This window comes from Plasmodium relictum, assembly GCF_900005765.1.
Source record: "Plasmodium relictum strain SGS1 genome assembly, chromosome: 5".
NCBI lineage: Eukaryota > Apicomplexa > Aconoidasida > Haemosporida > Plasmodiidae > Plasmodium > Plasmodium relictum.
In genome coordinates this window covers 88083-100839 of record NC_041683.1, presented here as the reverse complement: position 1 = coordinate 100839, position 12757 = coordinate 88083, and the positions used below count along the sequence as shown (strand labels likewise).

The following is a 12757-nucleotide window of genomic DNA, read 5'->3' as shown; positions in this document are numbered from 1 at the left end:
ATGTTTGCTTTTATTTTCCATTTTTCAACTTTGAGTAATATTATAAACAGCATAAAGAAACCAGTAAGCTTTTAAATATATTTCACTCTCACATTTATACTTAATTAAAAAAAAGAGATAATGTATTTTAAAAAAAAAAAAAAAAGAAAGAAAATATTGACTATAAATATTTGAAAAAAAGGAATTCTTACTATAAAAGATTCCTTTCATATAATTGTAAAATTTTTTTCTATCATCTAATACATCATATTCATCCATTTTATAAAAATATTTTAATATAATTCCAATATTATATTTAATATTATTCATAAATATGCACCCAATATTTATTAAAATATTTATCAAATTATTTTCATCTAAATAAATTCTATTTTTTATTTTATTTTTCATTTTTTTTAAAAATAAAAAACTTTTATCACTACTACTGGAGAATTCAAAATTTCTTATAATATTAGAATTATCTTCTCTTTCTAAATAATTTCCTTTTTCATAATTACAACTTTTATTATTAACATTAGCAAAAATAGAGTCAACATATAATTTTCTTGTCTTTTTATTATGTTTATTTTCTAAATGATTTTTATTAAATAGTTTCTCTTTAGTACCAATAGATTTTAAACATAATAGTTGGTTTACATTCTTTAATTCTCCTTCTTTTCTTTTTTTTTTTTTTTTCTTGGAGAATATATTTTTTTTTATATATTCATCTTTAAATAAATAAGAGCTACTATTTGTTGATAAGCTATTATTTTGATTATAATAACTTTCAATATATTTATTATCATTGAAGACCTTTTTTTTTGTGTTAATATTTTTTATATTACTGTTAAGTTTATTATTAAAATGATTGTTTTCTGTAAATTTACTTGCAAACGTTTCATCATTTCTTAATTCATCAAAATAAAATAAATATGATTCAACCGAATTGTAGTAGTTTGAGATATTAAATTTATTCATTGAATTATAACTATATCTTTTATTTATTAAGTGATGATAAAAAAAAATGCTATCACAAATATACATTCTATTAAATTTTTTTTTTTTACAACTAATATATTTAAAATCAATACTACATAAAGAAATACATAGATCAAAAAAGGTATTAATTATTATGTCAAAAGTATTTGGTAAAAAATCATTATTTTTCTTATTAAAAAATATATTACTTCTTAATTTTTTTTTATTTTTGAATTTTTTTTTTTTTATTAATAACTCTCCTAATTCTTTTATTCTTTCACCTTCATTATTATATACTGATTTTTCAATATTATAATTTTCATATTTTTTATTGTTATAACTTCTGCTTACTTTAAAATTTGTACTTTTTTTTTTAAAACCAACAATGCTTTTTTCTACTTTTATGTTTTTTTGTTTTAAAGGGATTTCTAACATTTTTTTATCTAAAGTATCTTCATTTATTTTTGATAAGTCTGATAAAGTTAAAAAAAAAAAAAAAAAAAAAAATGGAATAAGTATACATTTTTTAAATAAAATATATTAAACTAAGTATGTGCATATATATATTTATCAATATTTATATATATACCCCTTTCTCTTTCTACATAATTAACTTTATCAAAAGTATGCTCATTAAAAGGTTTGTCTTTTTGATATAATAATTTCAAATTTTGAAACTTATTACTATATTTATAAACTAATTTAATAGAGAATGATAAAAAAATATTTAAATATGTTGAGGAAAAATAAATATTGTGAAGATGAAGAAATATATAAAATACATTAACAATGAAAAAAACAAAATAATCTAAATTAAAGGTATTTTCAGAATAATAATTTTTTGTATAATTATATAATGTTAAATTATCGCTAGAATCACTATTTTTATATGACTGGCAATCACTTTCTATTATATTTGAATTATTATTTTTGTTTTCAATAAATTTAAATATATCATCATATTTTTTTCTTTCATTATTTACTAAATTATAACTATTCTGATATTGCGAATAAATAAAATTATCCTTTTTTTTGTTTCTTTGAAAAGTCTTCTTTTTTCTTTTGGCTTCTTTTTGTTTCTTTATGAACTCAATTAATTCTCTTGAATTTAGTAGTGTCTCAATTTGGTTATTAAATAGCTTATATGTATATAATTTATTTTTCTTAATTTTTTTTTTTATATATTCATTATGTATTAATGTATTATCTATATTTAAACTTGAAATATGAATATTGTCAATTGTATCTGATTCTTCCTTTTTTTTGTTCAATTTACAAGTATTTTCAGCAATATTTAAAGTACAGTGATCTTTTTCAATTGAATTTTTTATATCTATATTATTCATATAAAAAGAACAAAATTTATCATTGCATATAATGCTTACGCTTTTAATTAAATTTTGAAAACCTACATAATTTAATAATTCATTTTTACTTATTTTTTTATAATATAAATAAATGTTTTCCATTTCCAAATTATTTTCTAACAGCTTTGTAAAATTTTCTTTAATATCATTTATTTCATCTTTTGTCTTTCTTTCACTCAATTTTTCATTTCTTATTTTCTGAGAATTATTCTTTATATTTGTCTTTCTTATCTTTAAAATATCCGAAGTTTCTATGGGAACATTTAAAATATTGGATTCTAAGAAATCTTCTTCTTTCTTTTTCATTATTTTAAAGTTTAATTTTTTTAAATCATTTTCAATTTGAAACACATGTAGAAGATTTAATTTCTTTTTGATATCTGATGTATAATCTTTTTTTGAATCATTTACATTTGTAAGTTTATCTAACTTATCTTTAATGTTAAAATTATTAATAAATTGCCAAAGGTCTTCATTATTTTCATATAAAAAATCGTATTCCTTTTTTTTTTTTTTTTTTTTCTTTTCTATTTCATAGTAATTATTTGTATATTCTTCTATACATAGATTTTTATTTTCTTGTATATTTACAATATTTTCCTTAGCATTTATTTCATTCTTTTTAATTTCTTCTTTAAAAAGAGATTCTTTATTAATATATTCTGTATGGATATCGTCAAATATTTGTGTGAAATCTATTTCATTAGTTCTTTCTTTTTTTTCAATTATTATTTTTTGATCGCTTTTTATTGAATATATTTCTTTTTCTTTTGGTATATTTTTATTATATTTTATATAAATTAATGTATGAAATTTTATTTCTTTTGATACATACATCAAATAATGACTAATATCAAGATCATTTTTCCTATTGTTCATTATTCGTGTTAAATAAATATGAAAAAGAGATGATAATATAGATAAAGAAAAATAAAATAATATATACAAATGCTCATATTTCAACTTTTTGAATGTTCTGATCATATTTTTTAATTGATAGAAATTGTTTATATTAAAATTTATATTTGATGAGGATTCTTGATGAAAATAAGAGCTTTTATTATCAGTAGCATCATTTGAATTATTTCTATTTTTTGTGTATATATTATTTTTACGTAAATTTGTTAAATTTGTTTGACTATCTGAAAAATTAGAAAAAATTTTATTTAGAATTGTTCTAGGTTTGCTTTTCTTTATCATTTGTTCTTTTTTTTTTGCATAATATAAATCATATTTACTTGTATTTTTCATAGAGAAATTTTTGTTACTGTTACTAGTTGATTTTTCTGAGCTTATGAAAAGAAATTTATTATTTTTTATATTTAGATTATTGACAACGTTCCCATTATATTTTATTTCATTATTTTTTTTTCCTTCATCTTCTAGTTCTGTATCATTAATTTTTTTTAACATATATCTTCTACCAGGTCTCTTCTTTGAAAAATCGCTATATTCACTTGAATAATTATATAAAAAATTTATGTTGTTATTCTTTAATAATTTAATACCTATATAAATATTTATATACAAATAAAAAAATAAAGTAAAATGAAATAAATAAAAATAAAATAAAATTAAAAGAAGTTAAAATGAAATAAGTTAGAGCTTTTATATGGAATACTTATTTAGTATAAATTTTTCTTACTTTTTTGGTATATTTTTTTATCTTTATCTAAAAAGGAAAATATATTTTTCTGTTGTCTTAACTTTATTATATCTTTTTTATAATTTTTATTATTATTATCATAAATATTTTTTAATTTATAATATAAATCATTGAAGTATGAACAATTATTAAAATAATAGTAATATTCAATTAAAATTAAGAAATTCTTATAAATTAGAAAAAGAAAAATGTCATTTTTATCACCACTTGTAAATGTACAAATAAAAAGAAAATTATTAAAAAGTTCACTATTAATTAATAAAATATACAGAAATTCAATATATATATCTGCTCTATTATTGCATAAATCCAATAAAGTATTCACTAATTCTTCATAATCTCTAAAAATTTCAAAAAAACTGGAATTTAAAAAAAAACTATCAGATGCATTTAAGAGATTTATATATATATTTTTATTAGGATTCTCTTCTTTTTCATTTTTTTTTTTTTTTTTTTTTTTAACATATTTATTATATTTTTTTCTAAATAAAGACAAGTTATTTGCCAAAAGTATAATTTTCTCAACTAACTCTTCAACTATTTTATTATATATAAAAATGTTTTTATTTTCTCCCAAATTTTTTAAACGATAATTATTAATGCTCATTATTTACAACACTAAATATTTGTATTTTTTTTATATTTAATTTAGTTTTATTTTATTTTTATTTTTTTTATATTTTTTTATTTTTAGTCTTATTTAAAAGAAACAAAAAATGAGTATGAGTATTATTATTATAATATTTTCAAAAAAGATATATGTTAGAAATTATTAATCTTATAAACTTTTATTATTATTTCTTTTTTTTCTTTTTATATGTATAATTTTTTTTTTTAAATATTGTTTTGAGGGAAAAAAGAGAAAAAAAAAAAAAATAAAAATTAAAAAATATATTAATAAAAAAAGATAAATTATCTAATGAATATACTTTTTGCTTCTGAAAGCATATTTAGCCTTTTTAGAATATGTTTCAAAAAAAAAAAAAAAAAAAAAATAAATATATAAAAGAAAAGAAAAAAAATAAAATGATATAAATAAATAAAAATAAAATTAAATATATTTTATAATATTACTATTAAAAAATAAATCGTTTATTATTAGAGAAAATATAGTATGAGTACAACTTCTCAAAAAAAAAAAAAACTTGCACATTAAAAATGAATAATTTTCCTTGATTTCTAAATTTTATTTAACATAAGAATATGCTTTTATAACTGTGAATATTCCTAAATATTAAGTTAGAATGAACACATTTTATTTTAATATTTTTGATAATTGTTATCTTTTTTAATTTAGTAATTTAATAATATGAAGTATATTACAATAATGGAAATGACTGTTAAATAAATAAAAATATTTTATCAAAAAAAAAAAAAAAAAAGAAAAAGAAAAAGAAAATAAAATATAAATAATTCTTAAGTTTTAAATACACATAAATTAGCTCATAATATTAAGGAAGAAATTAAAATAATGTTATAATTTAAAAAAATAATTTTATGTAACATATAATCTATAAATATATATTAACTATTTAATTTATAGAGATAATATTTAAGTTCGAAATACAAGATAAAAATAAGTCAAAATAATTTAACTTTTAAATTTCGAATATTAATAAAAAAAAAAATATTATATCTTTTGAAATTTTTTCATTTTTTCCAATAACAATTTAGACAAATGAATATCTTTACTAAAAAAATATTACTTATAATTCAAGGTGAACATTTTCATTGAAAAAAAATCCTTTTAATATTTTCATATATAGTTATATATTTTTTTTTTAATTGAAAATAGGGAATATAAAAAAAGATATAAAAAATTATATTTTGACTGAATTCGGAATATCCTTAATTGAAGAAATAGCTTCATTTGTAAAAAGAAATTTTGATGGTTCTTATTATTTTCTTTTATTTTAAAAAAAAATAAAATAATATTTTTAATAAGTGTATATCAATAATAAATTTTTCAATTTTCTTTTTTTATTAATTATTTAGATTATGTAATTTACTCGAGTAGTGAATTAATAAATTTATTAACTGCCAAATATATTTTTCAAAAAACAAATATTTTAACAAAAGTTGATAGAAGACTTGATAATAATAAAAATATATTTAACAATAAACAGGTGAGTATTAATTTTTTGAATAATATATCATTTATTGATAAAAATAGTAAGACTTTAGAAAATGTAAAGGAAAATGAAAATATTATAGAAACCTTTCTTAGAATAAAAAAGGTAATTAATATAATAATATGTAGTTACAATTTTTTTTTATTCTAACTTATATATATATCCCTTTTTTTTTTTTATTTTGTATTTTTATAGGTCTTTAAAAAAATACTATTACAGGAAGAAGAAAAAAATATAATTTTTATTGTTTGTAATTACATTGGCGAATGCATCATAAGTTGTATAAATGAATACAAAAAATATAATTTTCAAGATGATTTATATATTTATTCAATTAAATATAAAACTGAAAAAATTAATAAAAAAGATTACAGAGTAAATATATTAGATTCAGAATTATTGAAATCCACAAATATTCTCAAAAGAACTTATTTTAAATTAAAAAAAAAAAAAAAGATTATTAGAAAAATTAATTTATTTGATTGTTGTTATTTTCAATGTGTTGATAGTGATTATGATGAGGATTATATAATAAATAAAATGGAAAGTACTTGTAGTGATAATACTGAATTATCTGATAAAAGAGACGACAATAGTTCCTATAGTTTTGAAAATTTAATTGAAAGAAAATTTCCTAAAGATAATTTCACTTCATTTAAAAACAACGAAAATGATAGAAATATTATTTCCATTACTGAAAATAACGAAAAACACAAAGGACATCAAGAGAATAATTCATTGAGAGAGTATAACGAGAAAGAATGTAATACTGAAATTAATACAACAAAAGAAATAAAAATAAAAGAAAAAGAAATTTCAAATACTGAAGATAATTATGTTTTAAATAATAAAAATGAAAATGAAAGTTTATTTTTAAAAATTAAGAACTTTAAATTAGGAGATGAAAATGATGAAAATTTAAGTATTAATGAAATTATTTTTTTTTTATGTTCAAAAGGTTATTCATTAACAGAGGAAGAAATAATTTATATATTTGCAAAAAAAATTAATAAAAATAATTGTAAAGATGAATTAAACAAATTAGAAGAATACTTTAAAGAAAAAAAAGAAAATTATGAAAAAGAATTTTATTCTTTTTTTAAATATGTAGATCAAGTATTTTAATTAAAAAAAAAATGTCCATGAAAATATAAGTGTAAAGTATTATGCATTTATTTTAAATTAAAATGACTGAAAATGTGTTTTTTTTTTTTTTTTTTTTTTTTTTAAATTTACTTAGGATAATCTGAATATATCAAAAGATATACTTGAGTTTATTCTGTTAAACTATGGAAATAAACTTAAGAAAAAAGAATGCGAAGAATTTTTCAAGTATGAAGTTTTTATTAAAAAATTTAAATATAATGAGATACATTTTTACTTCTTTATTTTTTTTTTTTTCTGAAGAATGGCAAATATTAATGAAAAAGTGAATTGCAAATTTCTATTAGATGAGTAAAAAACTCTTACTCTTTTATTTTTTTATTCTTTTACTATTTTATTCATTTTTTTTTGTTTGTCTAGATTATCTAGAGTTTATTGCTCAAATATAAGTAATTGTTTGTAGATGAATGAATTATTATAAAAAAGATGTTAGATAAGATTAAAAAAAAAAAAAGGAAAAAAAAGACAATAATTTATAGTTCTATTTATTATTTCATTTTTCATAAAAATACTTAAAAGTTTTTATTTTAATATTTAAATTTTCAATAATTATAATTTCTACAAAAATTTTCAATTTTTTTTTTAAGTAATTTTAATTTTCTCAGAAAAAAGGCAAATGATAATTTGATATACGTATGCATTTTTTTTTAAAAAAAATTAATATACTATTTTCCTTATTCTAATTAGATATTTTAAAAATAAAATAAAATGATTTAAACAAAAACAATAATGCTATATATGCAAAAGTAAAAGAATACATATTTCTACAATTGATTTGATTTTTTTTTTTTTTTTTTTTTTTTTTGTAAAATTCTTTGTACAATATGAAAATAAAAATATTAAGAAAAATATTTATGTTTTTATTATTTTTAAAAATAAATTTAGTAATAATTTGAAAAATTTAATTTTTCAATAAAATGAATTGAAGAAAAAAAAAATTACCAAGTAATAAAATTATTTTATTTATTTATTTTTTTTTTTTTTTTTAATGTATAAAATTAATTTTTGTATCATTTACCTAAACAGCAAAATTATATTTTTATTTTAATAAAAACATATTAAATGTAAAATAAAAAATCATAAATAACAAAATTTAAGATGTCTTAAGAAATAAAGTATAATGATTTATTCATAGTATTTATAAAATTAATACCTTTATATACTATATATACATTTACAAAGAAAAATTTTATTTATTATTTTTATAAATATACTTGCATAGTATCATGCTTTATATATATACTTATAAATAATAACCTTTAGATTTATGTTTGTTTTCCTTTTATTTATGAATAAGATATATTTAATATTTTTCATATAATTTATAAAATATTTATTTTTTTGTCATTATTAATTTATTAAATATTCCTTATTTTATTGCATTGTTTCTTTAGTCTTTTTACATTTTAATCTTTTTAATTATACGTAAGTTTGTTTAATATAAATATATGAATTTTTCTATATATTCCCACTTTGTTTATTGATATACAGTTTTTTTTTAATATAAAAAATAGAAATAAGAAAATATAAAGTTATAAAACTTAAAATAATCATTGTCTCTTTTTTTTTTTTATTGTTTCCCATTTACTTTTTTTTTAAATTTCCTTTCATTATTTTTAACTTTTTTTTTTATTTTACTTTATAATTTTTTTGAACTGAAAAAAAAAATTAGGCATTTAAAATTACGACAAAATATAATATGTATTATGATTTATTTCTGTATATATTAAATTGCAATAAATATTTATTATGCATAAATGCATATATATATATATATATATATATATGTTTTGTTTTTATTTTTATATAGATTTAATTGTATAAATATTATGCATGTGTGCAATTATATATTTTCTTTGAATGAATTTTTGTATATAAAAAATATATCTTTTGTTCTAATTTTTTAAACTAAAAATGGAGAGCATGCCTAGTGAAACTGTTTTTCATTCAGAACATTTCAGAAATAATGAAAATAATAATATATGCAGAAATGAGAAATCAACTGCTTATTCTGAGAATTCTGATGTAACAAATATTAAGGAAGAGTTAAATGATAAAAAAGAAGATTTTAATAAGAAATTATCCGATAATATAAATGAAAAATTGAATATTTATGATAATATAATAAGTGAAATTAAAGAATTATATAATGGAAATATAATTATAAATAATAAAGGATTCGATAAATTAAATATAAGAAATATATCAAAAGGATTATTTTTAAACATTAATAAAACAGTTTCTAAAAAAGTTCGCGTTTTAGTTATAGGAAATTCTTCTTCAGGTAAAAGTACATTTATTAATTGGTTTTTACAAGAAAATATACAAAAGACTGGATATGAATTTGAAACAAATACATTTACACTCATAACTAGTGGTAGTTATTTTTCAGAATTTAATGGAGATATTACTATTAAAACGTTCGATTTTTTAAAAAATGTATCTAATAGAAATAGGAATTTTAAAAATAATTTATGTACAAAAATGTATGTTAGTAGAAATATTGAAACAAAAAATATAGATTTTATTGATACGCCTGGTTTAAAGGATGTAATGAATAAACTCGATTTTGATATTAATAGTATAATATATGACTTATCAGATTATGTTGATATTATTTTAGTTTTTTTCGATTCTTCAGGGAAATCATTAAGTAATCGTTTAATTTTAATTATTAAAGAAATTTATGAAAAACATATGGAAAAAATTATTTTTGTTTTTTCTAAGATTGATGAAATAAAACTAGAAGAAGATAGAATTAAATTATTGTGCCAAACAACTCAATGTTTAGCTAGTAAAATTAATATACGTACCAATATAGATTTATTACCTATTTATATATATGGAGCTAAAAACGGAAAATATTTATTTGAGAATACAAAAAATAATAATGATTTATGTATAGTTAATAGAATTAATGATATAATTTATGAAATAAAAAAGTTATTTTTTAAAAAGTTAGAAAAAGATCTTTATTGCTTAATTAATGATTGTGATAATATCATAAATAAAATTTTAGATATTTTAAAAACGGACAATGAGAGAAGGATTCACAAAACAACCTTGAAGAGAGAAAGTATTTTTTTAATCTTTAGATTTATTAATTTTCTCTCTATATTTAGAAATATATTTTCTTTTTCTTTTTTTTTTTTTTTATTTATATAGGGTTTAAGCACACGATGATTCAAATGTTTTTATTTTTTCTTTTTCTTTTCTTTTTATTTACCCAACTTTCAGTTCACACTTCTTATAAAAATATACTTATGAGGTATAACAAAATAATAATTTGTTCAATTTTTATGAGTATACAATCATGTAAATATCTCTTTTTTTTTTTTTTTTTAGTTATTTTAATTTCTCTAGTAATAATTTTTATAATAATTATATCAAAAATACTGGAGCATTACTAAATAATTGTATGAAATAATTCTATTTATAATATTAAAAAAAAAAAAAAATTGTATATTTACATTTATATAAATATATATATAATTTATATTATTTTATTATTTGTATAGGGGAAAATTCTTATTTAATTATTAACACAACTTTGCTTTTTTTTTTTCTCTTAAGTGGAATAATGAAAAAAAAATTTTCTAAAAATATAAAAACGTTACATGTTTCAAGCAAAGAAATATTAAGAGTATGCAAAACTATATATATATTTATATATATATATGTATTAATTTAACTTAATTTTAATTCAATTTTTTTTCTATAGGAGCAATTGACATTTGCAAAATTTGCAAAAGATAGAGGAAAATATTTAGCAAAAACATTTTATGAGTTAAAACAGAACTAATAAAAAAAAAAAAAAAGGTAAAAGAATGTTTTAATTTTTTTATAATAGAAAATAATTATATAAAATTAATTTTTTCAATGAACTTTTGAAATTATACAACTTTTAGAACAACTTATCAAATATTTATTAAATTGTATTTTTTTCTTTTTATGAAAAATGAGAATTGTACATTATAATATTTTAATTTATGTATATAATGATAAATGTAAGAATTTAAATATTTTTCAAATTTATTATTTAAATATATTTTCTTCTTTTTTTTGTTTATATATCTTTTATAGTTTTTAATTATTTTCTTATTTTCATAGTTAATGTTTTTTAGGAAATTTATAAATACATTGTATATTTTATTTTTTAAAATATTTTTTAAATTATTTTTAAAAAAAAAAAAAAAAACAATTAAAAGTTTTTTTATTATTAAAATATTTTTAAAATTAAAAATTGTGATATTGAAAATAAATATTCATATAAATTCAAAGATTCTTTATGAATTTATAAAAGTAAATGATAATAACTATGCAGACTAATCAAATAATATTTTTTTATTGTTTCTATATAAAAAAGAAATTAGCAAAGAATTAAAACTGAAAATTCAAAAATTAACTTTTAAATCAAGGAAACTAATATAAACATATTAACAATTTATTATACAAAACTAATAGCCAATAGAGAATTTAATTTAATTTTATAATGTTTATCCAATAAAAAACAGTAGTAATTATAATTAAACATTATAAATAATCTTTAAAATATTAATAATGATATATTTAAAAAAAAAAAAAAAAAAGGAAATAGAAATCAAGATATAACATAAAATTAAGAAAAAAAATTGTAAAAAAAAAAAAAAAAGAAAAATGTAATGAAAAACATGAAAATTAAGAGACTAAAAAATTCAACACATACGATCTTTAATAAATTATAAAGCCTATTTTTTATATATTTTTATTTTTTTAGACAATTTAATTTTTTCAGTTTATAAATTACATCAAAAAATATTTATTTTCATTTTATTTTCTCATCATCATTTATAAACTATTTATATAAAAAAAAAAAATAATAATAATTATGAAATAAATAAATTTTTTTTACTAAATTCTAAATATAATTTTATGTAGGTATAAAATTTATAAGCATTATAACTGTGAATAATACCTAAAAAAAAATAAGAGTTTTAATTTTTTTTTATTTTTTAATTTATGAATATAATCATATATATATATTTTTAACACATATGCATGTTTTTTTTTTTTTTTTTCTCAAAAATTTAAAAAAAGAAATATTTTCCTTTTTTAGTATAATAAAATGAAAATTTATAAACAATATATATTTTAGATATCTTGTTAATATTAAATTTTTTTTTTTTATTTATTTCTTTTTTTTTCCTTCAACATTTTTGATTTTATTAAAAAATTATTGTAAATATTTTATATATTTATATAATAATTTTTTAAAATGCCGTTATTTTTTTGAATCATTTTTTTAAAGATTAAAGATGGAATCAGAAAAAATGAAAATATAATTGTGTATTTATTATAATTAGTGATTTTAAAATTTTGTATAATTCTTATAAATATAAAAAAATTTTAAACAAAAAATGAATTCAATTAAAAATAATTATGTTTAATAAAAAAATATTGTGAGATATTTACTTATATATACTAATGAATAT

At 15.9% G+C, this 12757-nt stretch overlaps 3 protein-coding genes across 3 annotated transcripts; 2 read left to right on the top strand and 1 right to left on the bottom strand.

The window, feature by feature from the left end:
• Positions 1-24: 24 nt before the first annotated feature.
• On the bottom strand, positions 25-4597 carry PRELSG_0503100 (conserved Plasmodium protein, unknown function; the record flags this gene model as incomplete). The annotated part of the gene is made up of 3 exons (XM_028675277.1): positions 25-1430; positions 1547-3832; positions 3970-4597. 3 exons carry the CDS (start codon positions 4595-4597, stop codon positions 25-27), a joined length of 4320 nt encoding a protein of 1439 aa, XP_028531882.1.
• A 1071-nt stretch (positions 4598-5668) lies between these two features.
• PRELSG_0503000 (hypothetical protein) lies at positions 5669-7689 on the top strand (the record flags this gene model as incomplete). Its single annotated transcript, XM_028675276.1, has 7 exons — positions 5669-5708; positions 5786-5881; positions 5986-6227; positions 6318-7238; positions 7363-7454; positions 7530-7577; positions 7647-7689. The coding sequence occupies 7 exons, from the start codon at positions 5669-5671 to the stop codon at positions 7687-7689; spliced, it is 1482 nt and encodes a 493-aa protein (XP_028531881.1).
• Positions 7690-9200: 1511 nt separating this feature from the next.
• On the top strand, positions 9201-11088 carry PRELSG_0502900 (conserved Plasmodium protein, unknown function; the record flags this gene model as incomplete). Its single annotated transcript, XM_028675275.1, has 5 exons — positions 9201-10362; positions 10452-10554; positions 10632-10702; positions 10805-10929; positions 11008-11088. 5 exons carry the CDS (start codon positions 9201-9203, stop codon positions 11086-11088), a joined length of 1542 nt encoding a protein of 513 aa, XP_028531880.1.
• Positions 11089-12757: the final 1669 nt, after the last annotated feature.